This window comes from Amia ocellicauda, chromosome 4 (assembly GCF_036373705.1).
Source record: "Amia ocellicauda isolate fAmiCal2 chromosome 4, fAmiCal2.hap1, whole genome shotgun sequence".
In the NCBI taxonomy this organism is placed as follows: Eukaryota; Metazoa; Chordata; class Actinopteri; order Amiiformes; family Amiidae; genus Amia; species Amia ocellicauda.
In genome coordinates, this window is record NC_089853.1 from 14858259 (window position 1) to 14877439 (window position 19181).

At 41.6% G+C, this 19181-nt stretch overlaps 1 protein-coding gene across 1 annotated transcript in view; it reads left to right on the plus strand.

The window, feature by feature from the left end:
• Window positions 1-18767, plus strand: part of cat (catalase) — a 35512-nt gene extending 16745 nt beyond the window's left edge. The window contains exons 7-13 of the mRNA XM_066701059.1: window positions 790-981; window positions 1949-2101; window positions 3999-4137; window positions 13412-13542; window positions 16220-16327; window positions 16891-16974; window positions 17581-18767. Coding sequence (XP_066557156.1) covers window positions 790-981; window positions 1949-2101; window positions 3999-4137; window positions 13412-13542; window positions 16220-16327; window positions 16891-16974; window positions 17581-17640 — 867 coding nt within the window. The 3' untranslated portion in view covers window positions 17641-18767. The remainder of the gene's footprint in view (window positions 1-789; window positions 982-1948; window positions 2102-3998; window positions 4138-13411; window positions 13543-16219; window positions 16328-16890; window positions 16975-17580) is intronic.
• Window positions 18768-19181: the final 414 nt, after the last annotated feature.

Sequence of the window (19181 nt, forward strand, 5' to 3'; positions counted from 1 at the left end):
TAAAGGTACAGATTCAGTTATATTTACCACAGCTGGGTTTATAGTGGCGCATTAACATCTGCTAGACAGAGACATTTCTCCTCTGACTGTCCCGTCTCGATTCTACTTACAAGTACAGCTCGTTGTTAATACAAAATAGTAATAATAATAGTAATAATAATAGTAATAATAATAGTAGTAATAATAGTAATAATAATAATACAACTGTTGAACCACTTCACCATCTTAATAAAAAGAAAATTATAATTTCTGCATGTGTTTGCATTGCTTTCCAATTCATTAAAATGCAAACAAACGTTTATTAATGTTATACAAATGATATCAGTCTAAATTAGCGGGGATGGGGGTGCGTGTAGATGAAGTTCAGCGTGCGCGCATTAAAGTGTCTGTTGGTTGTGTGTGTTATTGTGTGTCGGGTCTCTCTCCTCATGTCTGTCTGTTTTTCTGCTGATTTCTTGCCGCATCCGACACGTATGGAAAACCGGGATGAACGCAAAGCGTCCTAATGACGAAAAATACTGCCGTAAAGCGTGGGATTTGCGACACCACGATATAAACGATATAGCATAATATGAAACGATAGACGTTTTTCTATCGTCATACGATATATATCATCATATCGCACAGCCCTAATGTGGACTAAGATATTACAAAGTGAGTGAAACATCTAAAAATGAACCATGATCCTCTGTAATCTAAAATGTTGAAACATTGAAGTGGAAAGCAATTGTTTGTAATTGTGTGTTTCATCTAGACTGGCCCCAATGCAGTTCTGTTTTTGTTTTGCAGACGGACCAAGGGATTAAGAACTTGACTGTAGAGGAAGCTGACCGTCTGGCCACCACTGACCCTGATTACTCTATCAGGGATCTCTTTAACGCCATTGCCAATGGCAACTTCCCCTCCTGGACCTTTTACATCCAGGTCATGACCTTCGAGCAAGCAGAAAAGTTTCCGTTCAACCCCTTTGACGTGACCAAGGTACAAAAACTCTGTCTGATACACTTTCGCTCGGGGATGTACAGAGAATTGCAAATACATTACATCTTAAAATATGTCCTCTAACTTATTAATTAGCATAAAATTTAGTAATTTGCTTCAAAAATGTTATATCCCCTTTTTACTTTACTTGATGTAATTAAATGAAGTGAATTCAAATGGACACATAGCAGCATGTCTGGGAAGTATATTCTCAGGATATTAAAATATTCTGTGGCCTTATGCGCCTTGATGGAGTGGTGTGCAATTAAGTATAGGCTAGTTTATATTATCAAAGTCAATGTCTTCCATAATATTAGACAATCATTCTCCTATTTTGAGAGTTTTCCTGGGTTTCAGCCACTGGTTAATGTGTGCTTCACAGTATGGTAAATACAAAATTACATTCAAATCTTGTAATGAAGAAGAAACCTGTCCAATCTTGGAATAGAATCCGGGAAGAACGCAAACCGTCCTAATAACGAAAAATACTGCCGTAAAGATTGCAATTTGTGACACCACGATATAAACGATATAGCATAATATGAAACGATAGATGTTTTTCTATCGTCATACGATATATATATCGTCATATTGCACAGCCCTAGAATAAGCTAAGTTAATTTGCAGTATAATTGTCAAAACGGATGTTCTGGAGGAGTACCCAAAGGAAATCTAAACTACAGCCAGGCTGAATTGGAAAAAATGCTTTTGCAGTTTTAAGGGATTCGTTTTGCATTTGTTACAAGATGTTATTGTACTTTCTGGAATGGCCACCAGAGGGAAACCCCCACCCTCTTGAAACCAACTGGATGACTCTCATCTAGTGTTTTTATGTATCAGGGCTTTGCTGAATAAACATCCCTAGACTCGACAGGTTTCAGCCCTGAAAACATGGTTGCTTCAAGTCTTTGCAGTATCAGACATCTCAGCTCCAGCCTGATTAATTTTTCTCCCTTGTTTCCTGCAGGTTTGGTCTCATAAGGAGTACCCCCTTATTCCAGTGGGGAAGCTTTTGCTGAACCGCAACCCACTCAACTATTTTGCAGAAGTGGAGCAGCTGGCCTTTGACCCCAGCAACATGCCCCCTGGCATTGAGCCCAGCCCTGACAAGATGCTGCAGGTAACTGCATCTCCCGAGTCCAATTGCATGAGACACCTTAAGTATTGAAAAACTTGAGTAGTAGAGCTATATTCACTTCAGTAAAACAATTAATGTACATTGTGCAGCACCCTTAAAGTTGACGAACATTTTAAGGGATGCAGATGTTACGATGATGTTCAGTGGGGGAAAAAGTATTTGATCCCCTGCTGATTTTGTACGTTTGCCCACTGACAAAGAAATGATCAGTATATAATTTTAACGGTAGGTGTATTTTAACATTGAGAGACAGAATAACAACAAAAAAAACAGAAAAATGCATTTCAAAAAAGTTATACATTGATTTGCATGTTAATGAGGGAAATAAGTATTTGACTCCTTCGACTTAGTACTTGGTGGCAAAACCCTTGTTGGCAATCACAGAGGTCAGACGTTTCTTGTAGTTGGCCACCAGGTTTGCACACATCTCAGGAGGGATTTTGTCCCACTCCTCTTTGCAGATCCTCTCCAAGTCATTAAGGTTTCGAGGCTGACGTTTGGCAACTTGAACCTTCAGCTACCTCCACAGATTTTCTATGGGATTAAGGTCTGGAGACTGGCTAGGCCAATCCAGGACCTTAATGTGCTTCTTCTTGAGCCATTCCTTTGTTGCCTTGGCTGTGTGTTTGGGTCTTTGTCATGCTGGAATACCCATCCACGACCCATTTTCAATGCCCTGGCTGAGGGAAGGAGGTTCTCACCCAAGATTTGATGGTCCATCGTCTTTTTGATGCAGTGCAGTTGTCCTGTCCCCTTAGCAGAAAAACACCCCCAAAGCATAATGTTTCCACCTCCATGTTTGACGGTGGGGATGGTGTTCTTGGGGTCATTCCTCCTCCTCCAAACACGGCGAGTTGAGTTGATGCCAAAGAGCTCGATTTTGGTCTCATCTGACCACAACACTTTCACGCAGTTCTCCTCTGAATCATTCAGATGTTCATTGGCAAACTTCAGACGGGCCTGTACATGTGCTTTCTTGAGCAGGGGGACCTTGCGGGCGCTGCAGGATTACAGTCCTTCACGGCGTAGTGCGTTACCAATTGTTTTCTTGGTGACTATGGTCCCAGCTGCCTTGAGATCATTAACAAGATCCTCCGGTGTAGTTCTGGGCTGATTCCTCACCGTTCTCATGATCATTGAAACTCCACGAGGTGAGATCTTGCATGGAGCCCCAGACCGAGGGAGACTGACAGTTATTTTGTTTCTTCCATTTGCGAATAATCGCACCAACTGTTGTCACCTTCTCACCAAGCTGCTTGGCGATGGTCTTGTAGCCCATTCCAGCCTTGTGTAGGTGTATAATCTTGTCCCTGACATCCTTGGACAGCTCTTTGGTCTTGGCCATGGTGGAGAGTTTGGAATCTGATTGATTGATTGCTTCTGTGGACAGGTGTCTTTTATACAATATAATCTCAGCTCGTTACCTGTATAAAAGACACCTGGGAGCCAGAAATCTTGCTGATTGATAAGGGATCAATACTTATTTCCCTCATTAACATGCAAATCAATTTATAACTTTTTTGAAATGCGTTTTTCTGGATTTTTTTGTTGTTATTCTGTCTCTCACTGTTAAAATACACCTACCATTAAAATTATAGACTGATCATTTCTTTGTCAGTGGGCAAACGTACAAAATCAGCAGGGGATCAAATACTTTTTTCCCTCACTGTATATCTTTATATTATCATCGTCATCAATTCTGACTACAGACTTGGTTGTAAACAGACTGTAATCTTGTGTGTGTGTGGTCTGTGAAATTGCCATATCTACTAACATGTCACTTATATTGTCCGTGTATCAGTAGGGATAAGGCCCACTCGTTCTCCTCAAGGTTTGCCGGGGGGGGGGGGTTAATCTCTCATCACTCTCTTCCCTCCAGGGTCGCTTGTTCTCGTACCCGGACACACACAGACACCGGCTGGGTGCCAACTACCTGCAGCTGCCTGTCAACTGCCCCTACAGGACCCGGGTGGCCAATTACCAGAGAGACGGTCCTATGTGCTTGTCCGACAACCAAGGTAAGATGGGGAAAAAGGACGGAGTTTATTCAGTATGTGTCCAAGAGATTCCCGATGCACCCCACCACTGAAACAACTGTGAACTGTGGCAACAGCACCTACGTTTCTGTTCCTGATGTCTGCCTGCCTGTCTGTCTTTCATAGTTTCATTCTGCCGTTCTAGAATTAAATTTGAAATGTGTTATTAATATACATATCGATATCCCTGCCTTAGAAAACTGACACATTTTGAGGAACATCACTACTGAGTTAGAAGAAATACCAGACAGGCTGGTCTCTCTCTCACTCCTGCTTCACTTTGCGGTGGCCATTTGTCAGTCCCATAAAATAAACTGTGGAAAGCTATTTTTCTGAATTATATTAACGGATAGTGACAAGGTAGTGACAAGGTCGCAGCCGTGTAACATACCAGCAGCTACACGTGTTTTAGAAATCTACAATACCTTGACATTCAAATCGAAAGCAGCCTCTCAAACATCAGTTATAGCTTGACTTAATTCAGTTTCTTTAGTCGTTTTCTTACAACAAACAGTAGTGTGGAGGAGTGGTTATGGCTCTGGACTCTGGCATGGAGAGTCTTTGGAATAATTCCAAGGGGGGACACTACTGTTGTACCCTTGAGCAAGGTACTTTACCTAGACTGCTAAAGTAAAAACCCAGATATATAAATGGGTTTTTGTAAAAATAATGTGATCTGTTGTCACATACATAATGCTGGAATTGCCATGTTACATTTGAACACAAAATGCTAAATTTAAACAATTAACTAAATATGATGCTTGCTTTAGATAATGTGCTTTCTGAACTGAAATTTCAAAGTTAAAAGTTTCAGTATTAGGTTTTTATCACCCAAAGAAACTTGTATTATGGATGTGACAGAAATGGACAAGCATTCCTAGGGTCACGTACATGTTCTCAAAACTCTGTGATTTGTGGAACATACAATCAAAATATTTTATAAGGACAACTTGGAAGCTCCCAAAAATCATATTAGTTAATACATCAGGTTTTTAATATTTTCATAGTATAACTCAAAGTGCAGGGTTATGGATGTGACTTTATTAAAGAAATATATTTTAAACAAAAAATACTTTAAATAGACCTTTGTCATTGAAATTGAAATCAAGACAATGTTTTGAAGTCGTTTTATTTGTATTTATCTTTTTAAATATTTGAAATTATAGGTTTGACTAGTAATGAGTTCTCAAAAGTATAATAACATAACAGTAGTAATAACATAATAACCAAAGGACAAATGTATAGTAGCAGCTCATGGCCATTAATATTGGTTGGGGCAGTCCCTAAATCGCTAACCACTCCTGCCTTTGAAATCTGTATTTGAATAAAACATGAAACTTAAATGGAATTCAGGCAAGTGGAGAGTCACCTATGACTGAATTTAAGGCTGTATAAGAAATTAGACCATAAATAGCCTGCTTGAGACCATTGCAGCTAATAGCCCACAAACCGCTTTCGGTTGCCAACATACTTTAAAAGATGGGTTTTTATAGGATAAAGGAAATCCAAGTGTCCCCGACAAAAATCAGAATGAGCATAAACTAAAGTAAAAAAGTAGCCTTAATCCAGTTTATAAGTATTTTCATTACAATGAGAAGGATATGTTCATTTTTAAATTGAGAAGAAATAGGATCAGCCTTTAGGAGGAAGAGGGTTGAGTCCTTTTTTCAGTTTATTCTTGTGTTTCGTGTTTCTTAGCCCGTTCTGAAAAGTTTAATATCTCTCACCCTTGTATTAGTCCACATATCCTGCTAACGATGACCGGAGCAATATGCAGGGAAAACACTGTATTCCATGTAGAGCACATATGTCAAACACAAGGCCCACTGCACATTTCTATCTGGCCCGTGCAATGATATAAGTTTTAAATTGATTTTGGCCCGCTTCCATACCGCCTGCGCCTCACTCACTACAAGTCCCAGCAGCGTCATTTGTGTTTCTAACGCCAAAACCCTAGTCTTATGGGTCCGCGTCATTGGTCAACAGCTTCAGTGCTGATTGGACAGACTCGTCAGTCTCTCTATTACTGTGCTCTGTGCTTGTCAGATGTGATGAATGGACTTCAGCCATCATCCCTTGTTTAAAAACGCCGTTAATATGTGTGTGTTTCGAGGTCCTTCATATACACAGTTAGTGCGCTTATCAGTCTTGCATCTCGTACACTTATTGCTGATGGATAGATAATGTTTACAAAATGTAAATCGTGTTCAGTCCATTTGGGTCAATAATGGCAACGAACTGAGAGCAGCGCACTGACTGATAACCGCACTTCAATCGACCTGCCCATCAAATCTCATTCACTGACTCTCAAGTCTGGCTGATTCGTTCGTCTTAAAAGTGCCTGCCTCTCAACATGTATGCTCCTTGTTGTCAGCATGTTTGGATGCCTGTTATATAAATCAGGTTGCAAAGTCCATGATACAAAAAGGGGTGAATGTCCAGTATTGATCCTATGGTCCATTTATCTGTTTTGCAAGGATCTTTCCTCATGCTGCAATATTAGGGCTTAAATAAATTATGAAACATTTTCATTGTTACCTTTATCAATTCTACACTCATTTTTCACACCCTTCACTAGTTATCCAGGGTAACTTCTTACTAGACGGTCAATGCAGTTCACGCATTTTAAGTGATTAGTTCATACATATTGCTTTAAAAGCGGTCTCCTTTATTTAATAAAAATTTGAGCCATGTAGACTAATAAAACAGTGGTCTGCATAGCACAGACGTGATAGTGAAAGAAGCTTATTTAGACATTCAAGCAGAAATTAGTTTGTCATCAATACATTCTGTTACTCAATTAAACTGTCTATCTATCTGGAGCCATGCACTACCGGCTCACATGCTACAGGCCACTATAGTTGCCAAAACGTAATAAAAAGTAAATGTAATAATCAGTTATCTTTCAAGTCGGAAGCACTGCCCAAGGGGGACGGGATTCTGTGCACTTCCTGGAAAACGTCACTCTATCAAAGCTGCCATTGGCCCCTGCGCACGTCACTCAGACAGGTCCCTTCCCACTTCCTGTTCTATAAAGCGTGACATTTGCGCAGGTTTGTCCTACTTTTTGCCAATTCGCCTGGACTCAATAACATGAGCTCTCTGTGTCTTGTCTGTACATTAGACCGTTCATTGTTATTTAACAATTATTAATCGGTTAGCTGGCTTCATGGCTTTGTTGTTCGCCACCGTTTACTCTCTGTGTCTCTATTTGTATTTGTGATTCTGTTCCGTCTGTGCACCGGGGCTCCGGTTGGGCTTTTTCCTTCACGGCAGCAGTGCTAGCAGCAGCAGTAAAATCTGAGGCCCGGCTGCCCGGCCTGAGCCTCGGTGTGTCGTACGAGATCTTGCCCATGTGAGGGGCTCCTCTGCCGGCTTGCAGCCTACAGCCCGGGCCTCAGTTCGCTGAGAGAGCTCTGCTAGACCTCCTCATCCGTGTGTGCATTCCTCGGTTTTAGATCTTGCTACGGCTAGTGGTCTACTACCCTCGCCCCCCACCGGACTCCGTGTCACCCGGTGTCCCCCGGAAACTCCAGCACACACGGTGTGGTTAAGCCTAGGGGCCTACACGGCGCTTGTATCCAGCACCTGGTGCTTGGCATACAGTGTTCTGTCCGACAACAGCAAGGTTCGTTTGGTTGGTGTTGCATTGCCCCCGTGTACATAAACGTTCCCAGGTGGAGACGCACATTTCAGCAGCGGCCCGGTAGGCGCTCCGCTTGTCGCGGAGGCGTTTCAGTTTTTGTGTGCCCCCTGGTGCAAACGCTGACAAGCACCCCCGCTGCATGTTTCCCTGGTCACGCGTGTGTGCGCCCGACGGTCCCACTCCGGCGAGTGATAGGGGGGTCTCGCACATGTGCACGTGAACAACAGGTAAGAGTGGCGGAGCTACGCCCATGGGCTCCCTCCCCCTCTTCTGAGTCATTGCTTGCCTCCTCCCCGCCGCACCGTCGGCAATGGAGGTCAGGCTCCATGGACAGGGAGCACGATGAGGCCATCCACACCACACCAAGACACTCCACCACCGGCTCACACCACTCCGCTGGAGTCTGAGGGGAGTCTATCTGCTCTATCTCAGGATGAAAGCAGTTGACAGGCCACCTGGGAGGAGCGCCGCCTGTCTCTGGGCCTGCACGTGGATTCCGCTTGAGGCAGAGCTCATGGAGGAGGTGTTGGTCTCACCAATCCCTACTCCTCCGTTGAGCAAGGATATCCCTCCTGCTCCTACGGGACAGGACTGGCAGTCCAGGGCGGTGATTCAGAGGGCCATGGAGTCTCCAGGTTTGACAGAGGTCAGCGCTTGCAGCGGCCCACATGGGCCCTCCCATGTGCTTCCGGACCTCTTGGAGGAACTGAGGGCCACCTGGGGCCACTTGGGACCATCTGGTAACAGCCCCCACCCTAGCCAGGAGAGAGGAGGCCTATGGCAGGACCCAGGGCATGGCAGAAGCGGGCTTGGTGAATTTCCCCCAGGTTAATTCCACCATAGTCGCGCTTGTCTTCCTACCTCCGCTGTCTGTGGAGCCACGCAATCTGGCCTGCCCCAACAGGTAGTATCGGGCTACGGAGATGCTGCTCCGAAGTGCGCATGAGGCAGGAGCACAAGCGGCCCGCCTCAGAAATGCTGAGAGCCTGCTGGCCCTGTATTTGGCCCAGCTGGCAGAGCCGTCATAGCACGATGGCACATCACCAACCCCACCCACTATCTTGGAGAGAGTGTTGACAGCCGACCAGCTGGTGACGGTGATGCTAGTCAACGGCGACTGGGCGATCCCCGACAGCCATTGTGGCGGTGCACTGCCAGCTCTGGCTGTCCCAGACACAACGGTTTCCTGAGGCAGACAGGACCCGCCTCATGGATGCCCCCATCTCACCAGGCTTCACATTTAGCTCCTCTGTGGAGGAGAGCAGTCCCTGCAGCTGGCCCGGTTCTACCCCGTTGCACCCCAGGCCCAGCAGCGAAGCATCCTGCGGCAGCTCGCCGACGGGGAGGCCCCCGAATCGCCACAGTCCTAGCCTGTCTGCCGATCTCCGCCAGCATCTCACTGGCAGGCAGGCACTTGCAGGCAGGCACCCCCCCAGGTTCGCTGCCCTGGCCCCTGTCAGCCCATGGCAGCTTGTGGTAGGAGGGGGCCTGACCCGACCCCACCACCCGAGGCGTTCCGTCAGCCTCTGGCCCACCCTTAAAACCTCCAGCAACTCTCAAATTGGCAACCTGTTGGACCAGGCCAAGTCCCTGTCCACGCTCAAAGTGTATCTGGCGGCCATCTCCGCATGTCATGTCCAGATTGATGGCGAGCCCCCTGGGTTTCATTTCTTGGCTGTGCAGAGAGCTCAACAGCTGTGGCCTCCTTGCACTCCTTCACTGCCTGCGTGGTGCCTTGATGTAGTACTGGATGCACTTTTCCAAGCCCCATTTGAGCCACTGAACTCAGCTGAGCTGAAGCTAGTGTCACTTAAGTGCTTTTGCTGGCAGTCACCTCTGCAAAACATGTGAGCGAGTTACACGCCCTGTCCATATACCCATCGTGTGTCTGTTTTGCAGGAGATGGTTTCAGGGTCACACTACAGCCTAACCCTTCATTCATCCTGATAGTGCTGTTTCCATCTCATGTCAACAGGCCTATTGAGTTGATGGCTTTCGATTCTCCTCCTTTCTCTTCAGAGCAGGAGAGTCTGCTTCACTTGCTCTGCCCTGCGCTGGCCCTCGGGTGCTATTTGGAACATTCGGTGCTCAGACCAAGTATTGTGTCTTATGGAGCGCGGACACAGGGCCATGCGCTTTCAAAGCAGCACCTTTCGCATTGGATTATAAACACCATTACCATGACCTACGAGTCCAATGGGACCCCGGTGCCTGAACACCTGGTGGCCCACTCGACTCGAGGCATTGCCACATCATGGGGCCTTTTTCAAGGTGCCTCCTTGGCAGATATTTGTGCAGCTGAAGCTTTGGCCTCGCCACTTACATTTGCCCTGTTCTACAGGTTGGACGTGATGGGATCGGTCCCTTCCATTGGGAACCCGGTGTTGGCTGCAGTCGAGCCCCAGTAGCCTATGGGCTCTGGCTTCTGATTTTCTCTCCCAGTCTGCCCCTGTTAAGCGCATCCTGATGGAGCTATTGAACCGTGTCTACCCTTCCACTGGACTATGCCTTCCAGTCGAGCACCTATGCGAGCTGTTCCTGAACTTGCTGACAGCCCGTTGATGTGTTCCCAGGGTCTGTCATGTGGCCTCCAGGTACATTGCCTTAAGACGACGCCCTGTATATAGTTAGTTCATTATGCATTGTGTTGCGGTGGTGCATGTGTCTGGCCTGTACCCCGCTGTGTATATATAATATGTGTTAAACAGCAGGACTGTGGCTCCGTTCTGGAAAGGTGTAGAATGGAGCTCACTGCCACTGTTCCCAGCTGATGGCGCTTGAGTTTCGCTGCCTCGCTGTGTACATAGTACCTTGGTCAGCAGGTTTGTGGCCACTCTGGCTGTGTACCATAGAGCAAGAGTCCACTGCTGCTGCCCTCAGCAGTTAGCACGTGAGCAGGCCCTCGTGTTCCTCTATGCATATAGTCCCTCAGTTTTATTGTACAAACAGAATTACACAACAACAAAATAAACTTTAATAGGAGCATTTGAAACTCACTTTTTTTTTTCTAAATATTGGTAGCATGCATATTGTTGTCTTCTCAAATTTGGAAATAAAAAATTCCAGAATTGTTAAGATGCCTAGTGAGTAGTGAAATCCTTTGAGTGCATGTATTAAAGAAGTTAAGATTGTTTATTTTCAGTTTTAAGTTATGTATTTGGATGCTTTTCAAAATAAATGTTGTAAGTTGCCCTGGATAAGGGCGTCTGCCAAGAAATAAAAATAATAATAATAAAATGTGTGTATTATACGTGTTTTTAAACCCCTTGCTCTTCATCGTGAAGAGCTCTTGCACAATATAGACAGACAATAAAGCAGTATTGACAATTTTAAGTTAAGCAGATGAGATTTAAAAATGAATGGCAGGATTTTCTGGTGTGATGTTAATATATCAAGTATTGCATGAAAATGTGCTACTATTAGTGATTTTTTTATATGAAATTTGCTTTTACAGTATTTGTAATCACATCTCATCAAGCTTAGTATTACTTTAGGAGATTGTCACATCCATAATGCTAATTTGGGCAGTTTTTAATAATGAAAGGTAAATGTAAATCTCATAACATAAGTTTAACAAAGTTAGTTTTGCAGAGAAAGTTTCATAAACAAAATGTGCTATTCAACTTTTAATACAAATTTACCAAGAAAATGTTATGGCCATGACACTTGTTTTATTTATAAACACCATTATTTTGAACTGCTGTAACAGTTTCCTGTTATCAGTTATATGTAGTATTAACCCTCAGAGCATTAGGCCCACAGGGGGTGCTCTACGCTTCAGGCCTAGAGCGCTCTCAAAAAAATCACAGCGCTTAAAATTACTTTATTTTATATAAATAAATATAAGCATCATATGAAACCTATATATCACGAGAAACATAAGACACTGACGTTTTTCATTCTTGTATAATTTGTTTATTTTTCAAATGAATACAGAAATGTGCATTGGCAAAGAAACTAAACTTAACCGGACGCCTTTTTTTTTTTTCAAATCAACCCAGTTTTCAGAAATAACCTGGTTTATAAACACTTAAAAAAATATATTCATATGAATCGCCAGAATGTTATTTTTAAAATGCAAAAAAACGCAGATGTTTACAAATACTTGTTCAAAAGATTTTTGCAAGTAGCGCACCTGTCTAGAGTAGAAACTAGTCAGAATTACACCGCAAAAAACAAAAATTAAACTAATCGGACGGTCGACTTGAGCTGTGTGTTGAATAAATATAAAAACATTTTTAAAATGTGCAGATTATTGTTGTTGTCGTCTTTATTACTACCAGTAATATTTAATAATAACAATACTACTACTATTAATAATAATAATAATACATGTACATCGCTTACTTTGCAGTGATTGTAAATGCGTGTGAGCGGCTCGGGGCAGATCTTTTCTTTCTCCTTTGTGGAGAAATTGGCCGGTCGGGGTTGCCGTGTAAAAATACATGACTACAGTGTATTTATAAATCTTACCAGCTTTCTTTTTTGTCAGTTTATCCGTTATCTGTTATTTATGTTGAAACGGAGATTCTGACATTTATGTTGACCAGCGGAAATAAACTAGAAACATCTTCATCTGCACCGCCACCCCTCACATGTATTCCCGTGATTAACTTCTGCCACCTCCTCTTCCAAATCGCTGTCATAATTGTGTATAATACTAATTACTGGACCAAATGAAAAGTTTACAATACTAAAAAGTTTATTTAATTTAGTTTTACCGGTATCAGACACAGTACAATGTTCAAAACATCCCCCGTTTGACTCCTTTAAAACCGCTTACATCTCGTGTGCATTTCCAGGGCACCGCCATCTTTTCCCGGCTTCTCTAAGGGACGGGTGTTGTTTTCTTAACCAATACAAAACCTCTGTTTGTTTTAAAAGTCTTGCGAATGGCTCATTCCCTCAATGAACATCTCTGCTACTGGTTAAAACAATTTGTTGCTATGCAGATTTGTCCAATTTAAAAAAGGGGGCGTGGTTTTGGGCCAAAAATCAGCCCCCTAAGTCCTTTAGCCACACCCCTGGGCGGGCCAATTTTAGGCCCACTAGTCTTCTGAGGGTTAACAGCTTTGCATTGCATACCCATTGAGTTCAAATTGGGCCTATTTACAAATGTATAAACTAAACAGTTATACTACATTTGAAACTTAAAATTTTGACTTCTATAAAGGTTACTTTTTGTTTTTCAGAAGTTACTTTAGATGTCATCTAAATAATACTGCATGCTCTAATATATACCTTTTAGTAAAAACTGATATTTTTTGTATAGGGTTTTTTTTTTTTCATGCCCTAGATAATAATTCTGCTAAGAAATGTAATAATATTAACAAACAGCTGTTTCCACAAGCTCCAAACTTTGTGTTTTTCCTAGCCTGGTCCCTGCTTCACAATCCCTGCTCATAAACAGTGGAAAACAATAAACAAAAACCTAAAACCACAGCTGATCTTCATTATTTGGTAAAATTCCAGAAGGAGGAGGTTAAAAATAAATCTGGAATACTGCCTGTGGGAACGACCCCCATCCTCACCAGTTCCTTTTTCCCCTCCCCCCATGAGTGTTGAGCCGTGCATTGTATGAACATTTTAAAACCTACCTTTGCTTTCCAGGGGGAGCTCCAAATTATTATCCCAACAGCTTTTCCTGTCCTGAGACCCAACCTGCATGCCTGGAGTCGAAATTCAAAGTGTCTGCCGACGTTGCTCGTTACAACAGCGCTGACGACGACAACGTGACCCAGGTACTGGTCGATGGTATCTCGGCCTCTCCTGGCGAGACTCCAGAAAATCACTCTGCTGTTTTAGTGGGTTGCAATGGAATTGTTTCTTGTTATTCCTCTACATTTAAAATGGAAGCTGCACTCCCAAAATGCAATTGTAGATGTTTGTTTTAAACTGCAGCTGGTTTCTGTCAAAGGACTAAAATGTACATAGTGTTGATTAGAGACATTGGCCTGAGCTAGTTAGTTGGCCTTAGATCATTATTAAATCTGTTCAACTCACTGCACTCTCAGTCCATTTATGGAAGGTTTCCATTGTGTCGAACAGTGATACTTGGATATCAGTCCTTCGGGAGTCAAATTGGTGGCCAGCTTTCCCCAAAATGTACTTTGTGTTTATATTGAAACCGTACGATTGTTGGAAGGAACTCTTTGTAACAGGAGTGCTCAGACCATCTGCTTTATTCTAGTGGATCCACACAGAGGCCACACAAGGCTGAAGATTACCTGGTTACAAATAGTAACATTTACCCATCTGAAGGGGCTTATCACAGATGGAGAGAGCATTAATTCCCCTTATTGGAGCAAGCAGTAGTACAGAAACAAAGAAACATTGGGGAATGTCCAGCTGGGTACTTCCCACCAGACCTTGAGTTTAGGTTTTTAGTTTTTTTTTTAAGTTGGTGGCACCAGCACTTGACTTCGTCACACCATTTATTTATTTATTGTACCATCATATTATTGCATTTGCCATTGCAGTCAGAGATGTGAAATATTTATGGTCACATTGTTACGGAAAGAGTTTATTTTTAAAAGTGCTTCATCATTTCAACAGTTAATAACACTGCATGTAAACTTTCCCATAGTTACTCCCTCGTTCAGAGGAGGGGGGTGGCAGGGAAGAGAGAGGGTGGCTCGCGCATGCACAGAGCTCAGTCAGCTCACGAAACAGACACAGGTAGCAACTTTGGAGGAGTTTCCATGCAGTATTAACTTATGAAATTATTAAATTAATTTTTTCCTTCAATTATCATTATGCTTTATTGTTGTGGGTCTGTTGTGTACAGTATCCTGTCAATTTGACACATTTTCATCAAACACATTTCAGTCATTTCATCGCCCAGAATTCATCACAGACAATGTGTCACAGATCTGTGATCAATACATTGCCTGTTAGAAATCACTACTTATAGTCCCCAATTAAGGCCACAATATATCGGTGGGAGAGAGAAGCATTTAATGTCATCTTCCTTCACTTTAACTTGCTGTTGAATTACTAGAGAATGTATCGACTGAAATACAAGAGTACACACATTTTAATCATATACCCCTGTAAACAGCAAGAAATATAACTGCATCATATCAGGTGTATTTAAAAAAAAATATATATATATATATTTAAATATGTTAAAATACTGTTAACATAATTTAAATATTTGTATAATTTGTTCTTTCTACAACTGTAGCACAAATTATCACAAGATGAGTATATTGATGTCTTGCTTGTAAATGTGACACAGAAACTACCCTTTAACCAAAGAATAACATTGAATTATGAAACCATGCTTAGCCATTTACCCGTTTGTTTTATCTTCATTGTCTGGATTAATACAGCACTATATTAAAGGTACTTAAAGGTATTCATCCATTTTACCGATCAATAAAAGACAACACATGCCTTCATCCTTGACCTTGTTATAACGGAATATCTATCAATGACAACCATATTTGAGTTTTTTTCTTGCGTATGAGGATATCACATTTACACAACAGCCTGGGAACAAGAAATCAGTGAACAGGTGTTATGTTTATGTTAAATGTGTTAGTCAGAGTTTTTCTTTTTTTTTTCACCCCGTTTAAGGGGCTGATCGGTGTAGTTCATTAATTGATCCTGATGCAGTGGGTGACATCGTAGGTGATTTAAGGATTCCTGTTCATTTCATGTTCTTACTTTTAAATACAAGTTTGTCAAAATTATTTTAGCAAATACTTTGTTTATTAATTAATTTAATCTGTTCATTTCATGAGCAACAGTAACTTTGGGGTCATGCACCTCAGAAATAGAAAATCACAAACAAAAATTTAAACAAAATTTGGATATCGTAAAAACGGGGGTGTGTGTCTATTAGGATAAAGAAGGTAATGTTTTTATATTAGCAGTGCTATTGACGGTGCATATGGGGAAAATGTACTTTCAAAAACATTACATTACCTCTTCTTGAATTGCACAGTGTGTAAGTATTCATGTGATGCAAATAGCCACCATAAAAACAAAGAGCAGCTTGTGACTCTCTAGCCTCAGTCCAAGTGTCACTGGCTTAGAACAAAGAAGTCTTTGCCTATCACATACTTCAATAATGTGTAATGGGCAGGGTCGGCATGTTTTGAAGTAATTGGGGCCTCGATTGTAAGCACCAAAAATGTAGCCTTTAATTCTGCTTTATTTGTTCCTGCTGAAACTCCGAACTTCTTTTTCTTCATTGATTACCTAATTAGCCAGTTTCCAGTGTCCTGTACATTTATAGCAGGTGTTTGCAAAGGCCTACAAAAAACAAGCACAAGGCAACCCTCCATAAACTGATTCTAGGCAACCCTGATTAAAGTTTTACAAATGTTCTGTGCTTTCCATTTACTTTCAAAAGGGAGGTGGGGAGGTCTTTGAAAGAGATTTGTTTCAGGCCAGCTCTCTCCCTAACAGGTGCGCACATTCTTCACACAAGTCCTGAATGAGGAGGAGAGACAGAGGTTGTGCCAGAACATGGCTGGTCACCTTAAAGGGGCCCAACTCTTTATCCAGAAACGCATGGTAAGTATACCCAGCCTGCATAAGCAAAGGTTTCACAATCACCATTTTGTTTTCTTTTAATCTTGTTCACTGGTTTGAGCTTGAGGAATGTCTGAGCTAACAATTGGTCATATTCCAGAGTGGTGCTCAGCTGGCCAACAGGTCATGGGGATGAGCCTACTTCAATTCAACCAGGACTTCACTGCTGCCCCTGTAGTTTACTGACAGAATCTGTGAGCCTGCAGCTTCACCAGTGAAACCTTCATTAGTCCACCCGATTCAAAGTCGGGGGAAGCGGTAGAGGTGTTCACTTAATCTTTATCCAAGCCTGGTCCTGGGGAACCCTGGTTGCATCTGGTTTTGTTCCACCTGAGCTCTTAATTGAACCCTCCATTTAATGCAGTGATTTTCTCAATCCAGCCTTGTCAGTTGAAATCAAGGAATTATGAGCTCCTAAATTGGTGGCAATTGGTCAGGGAAGGAGCTGGCCACTGGACTAGAATGAAAACCCCATTCAAAGCCACAGATGTAGTGTCTAAAATATGTACAATAATCCCTGATCTGTGTTCTTGGTGATGTTTCAGGTGAAGAACTTGATGGCTGTCCACCCAGATTATGGAAACCGTGTGCAGGCCTTGCTGGACAAATACAATGCTGAGGCAGACAAGGTAGGACTGTAGACCTCTTCCACACGCACTCTGAGAATCTTGTCATCCGCCAGGCTGTTCATAATATTTTTTTTCTTTGTTTAATAAAAGCTTCTCTTTCGAATGTAGTACTGTCTGAAATTATTAAAATATTCCCCTTTTTTATGATGTCTTAAATAAAACATTCACCTTTTTAAATATAACACTTTAAATATATAAAGTTTCTCTGCTCCATTGCAGAGATATCTGATAATGAATGTACTGTATGCTCTACCATAAATAAATATAGCTGTAGCTTTATGTACATCTACTGCTGCAATACTTTGCACTATGACGCATTCTACAGTTATTTTTTTGAATGCAAGCCAACATAAAAGCATCAACCCAAATAAATGAATACTTGGAAATTAATTGTACCACAGGGTTGGCTTAGACCTCTTGCCCAGTGGACATTCCATAGCAAATGAACCCTAAGAACATACCTTATTATGTTAGCACAATCACAATCACAGGATTTGTTCTGCCAATAACGTCCTTCATCTTTACTTTAGTAGTTATCTATACTCAAACCAAGAAAAAGCCTTTATTATTCTTATTGGTTAATTGTGATGTTTTTGTTTCTTCCAGAACGCGATCCGGGTCTACTCTCGTGGTGGTGCCTCCTCAATCACTGCCTCCAAAATATAATGCCTTTGCGCTACAGGGAAAGGGGGGCTACGGCAGTGGCCCAGAGCCTCCACCTCTCCCTGCGTACTGAATGCTAATGGTATTAATTTCCGCTGTTATTACCCGACTTCCTTGTAACAATAAACTAAAAAATCAGATATCCAACAATGGTGTGCAAGTGCGGTCTTAAAAAATAGAAAATATCACTCTAATCCACATAACAAAATCAAATGCTTGAATTGTATTTGAGTTGGGTTTTAATGCCTTAAACGAATCTGACAAAGATGTTATTTTGCAACAATTTATGACAAACCCTGCTGTTCTTGCTACTTTTTTCTTTGCAATCTCTGCCAGGACAAGTTTTAATGGCACAAAGCCAGCATCTTATTGGAAGTTACAGTTCAGTAGATTTCACAATTATTACTTCTGCATTTAGATTTATGATCTGTTCAAGATTAAGATGCCTTCCACTTCATTAAATGGACTCACATTCTTTTGGTGGGTTTGAAATGCAGGACAAAAACAGAATGGGTGGTTAATATCTAATTAGATATCAGTCTTCTGTTGAGAATGTAAACATTTGTGCTTTGGGCTAAAGCATTTAGGACAGCTTGATGCAATCGGATTGGCCAACTTACAAAATGGAATTTCCTCTTGAGTGCAAACATCAATTGCATACAAACAGTCTAGCCAGTTAGAACATTGTGTGATTTTCATAGGACAGATGTTACTTAAAAAAAATAAAACAGCCCAAGAATCTCCCAAAGTACAATGTATATCCAATTCAGTGTTGGCAATGTAATGTATTTGTATCCAGTATACTGAAGTTCTGCAGATCCATATTGGAATTTCCTACTTTGAGCATCTGCTACAATTAATGACAATATTTGTGTTTATCAAATGTACATATCAACCTTATACCGTCCACATAGCAGCACTAGAAAATGTAACTCTGATTCGTGGTTTTGTTTTAATTGAAACCTAAGCATTAACTCCATTGTTCAGGGGAATGTATTTGTCTGTAAGGCTGACTGTGTTTCTGAGTGAAATTAAACAACCTGCTGATTTACACCTTTCAAATTGTAAGCCTTTCATATATAATTTTGTGTTTTTTATTAAGTCCTGCTAATAAAATAAAGCAAAAGGTACTTTGTTTTGTGTTGATTTGTAAGATGTTCCTGATCTTTGGAAATTAGTTTATAAACAAATTGGGGTAATTATTTAAACCGTGGCATAGCAAGTTTTGAAAACTGAGGAATAGGAAATTATATCTGGGGCCATGAGAATAGTTTATGGAGTTTACACAGGTCTATTTCTTTTCGTCACGGGATTTCATCACCAGCGTCAGTTCATCACCAATTTGGATATTCATCAGTACTTTGCATATTCAGTTACAAGCAACACTTTTGATTGAAATCAAATATTCTTTATTGACCCACAATTCCAAAACAGACTTTCATTAAATCCAAGTGACGGCAGTTTTAGTCTGTTTTTCAAAACTTTAATTTCTCCCCTTTTATTGATTAATGCATCACTTAGTCGGCTTGTTTACACTGGTGTAA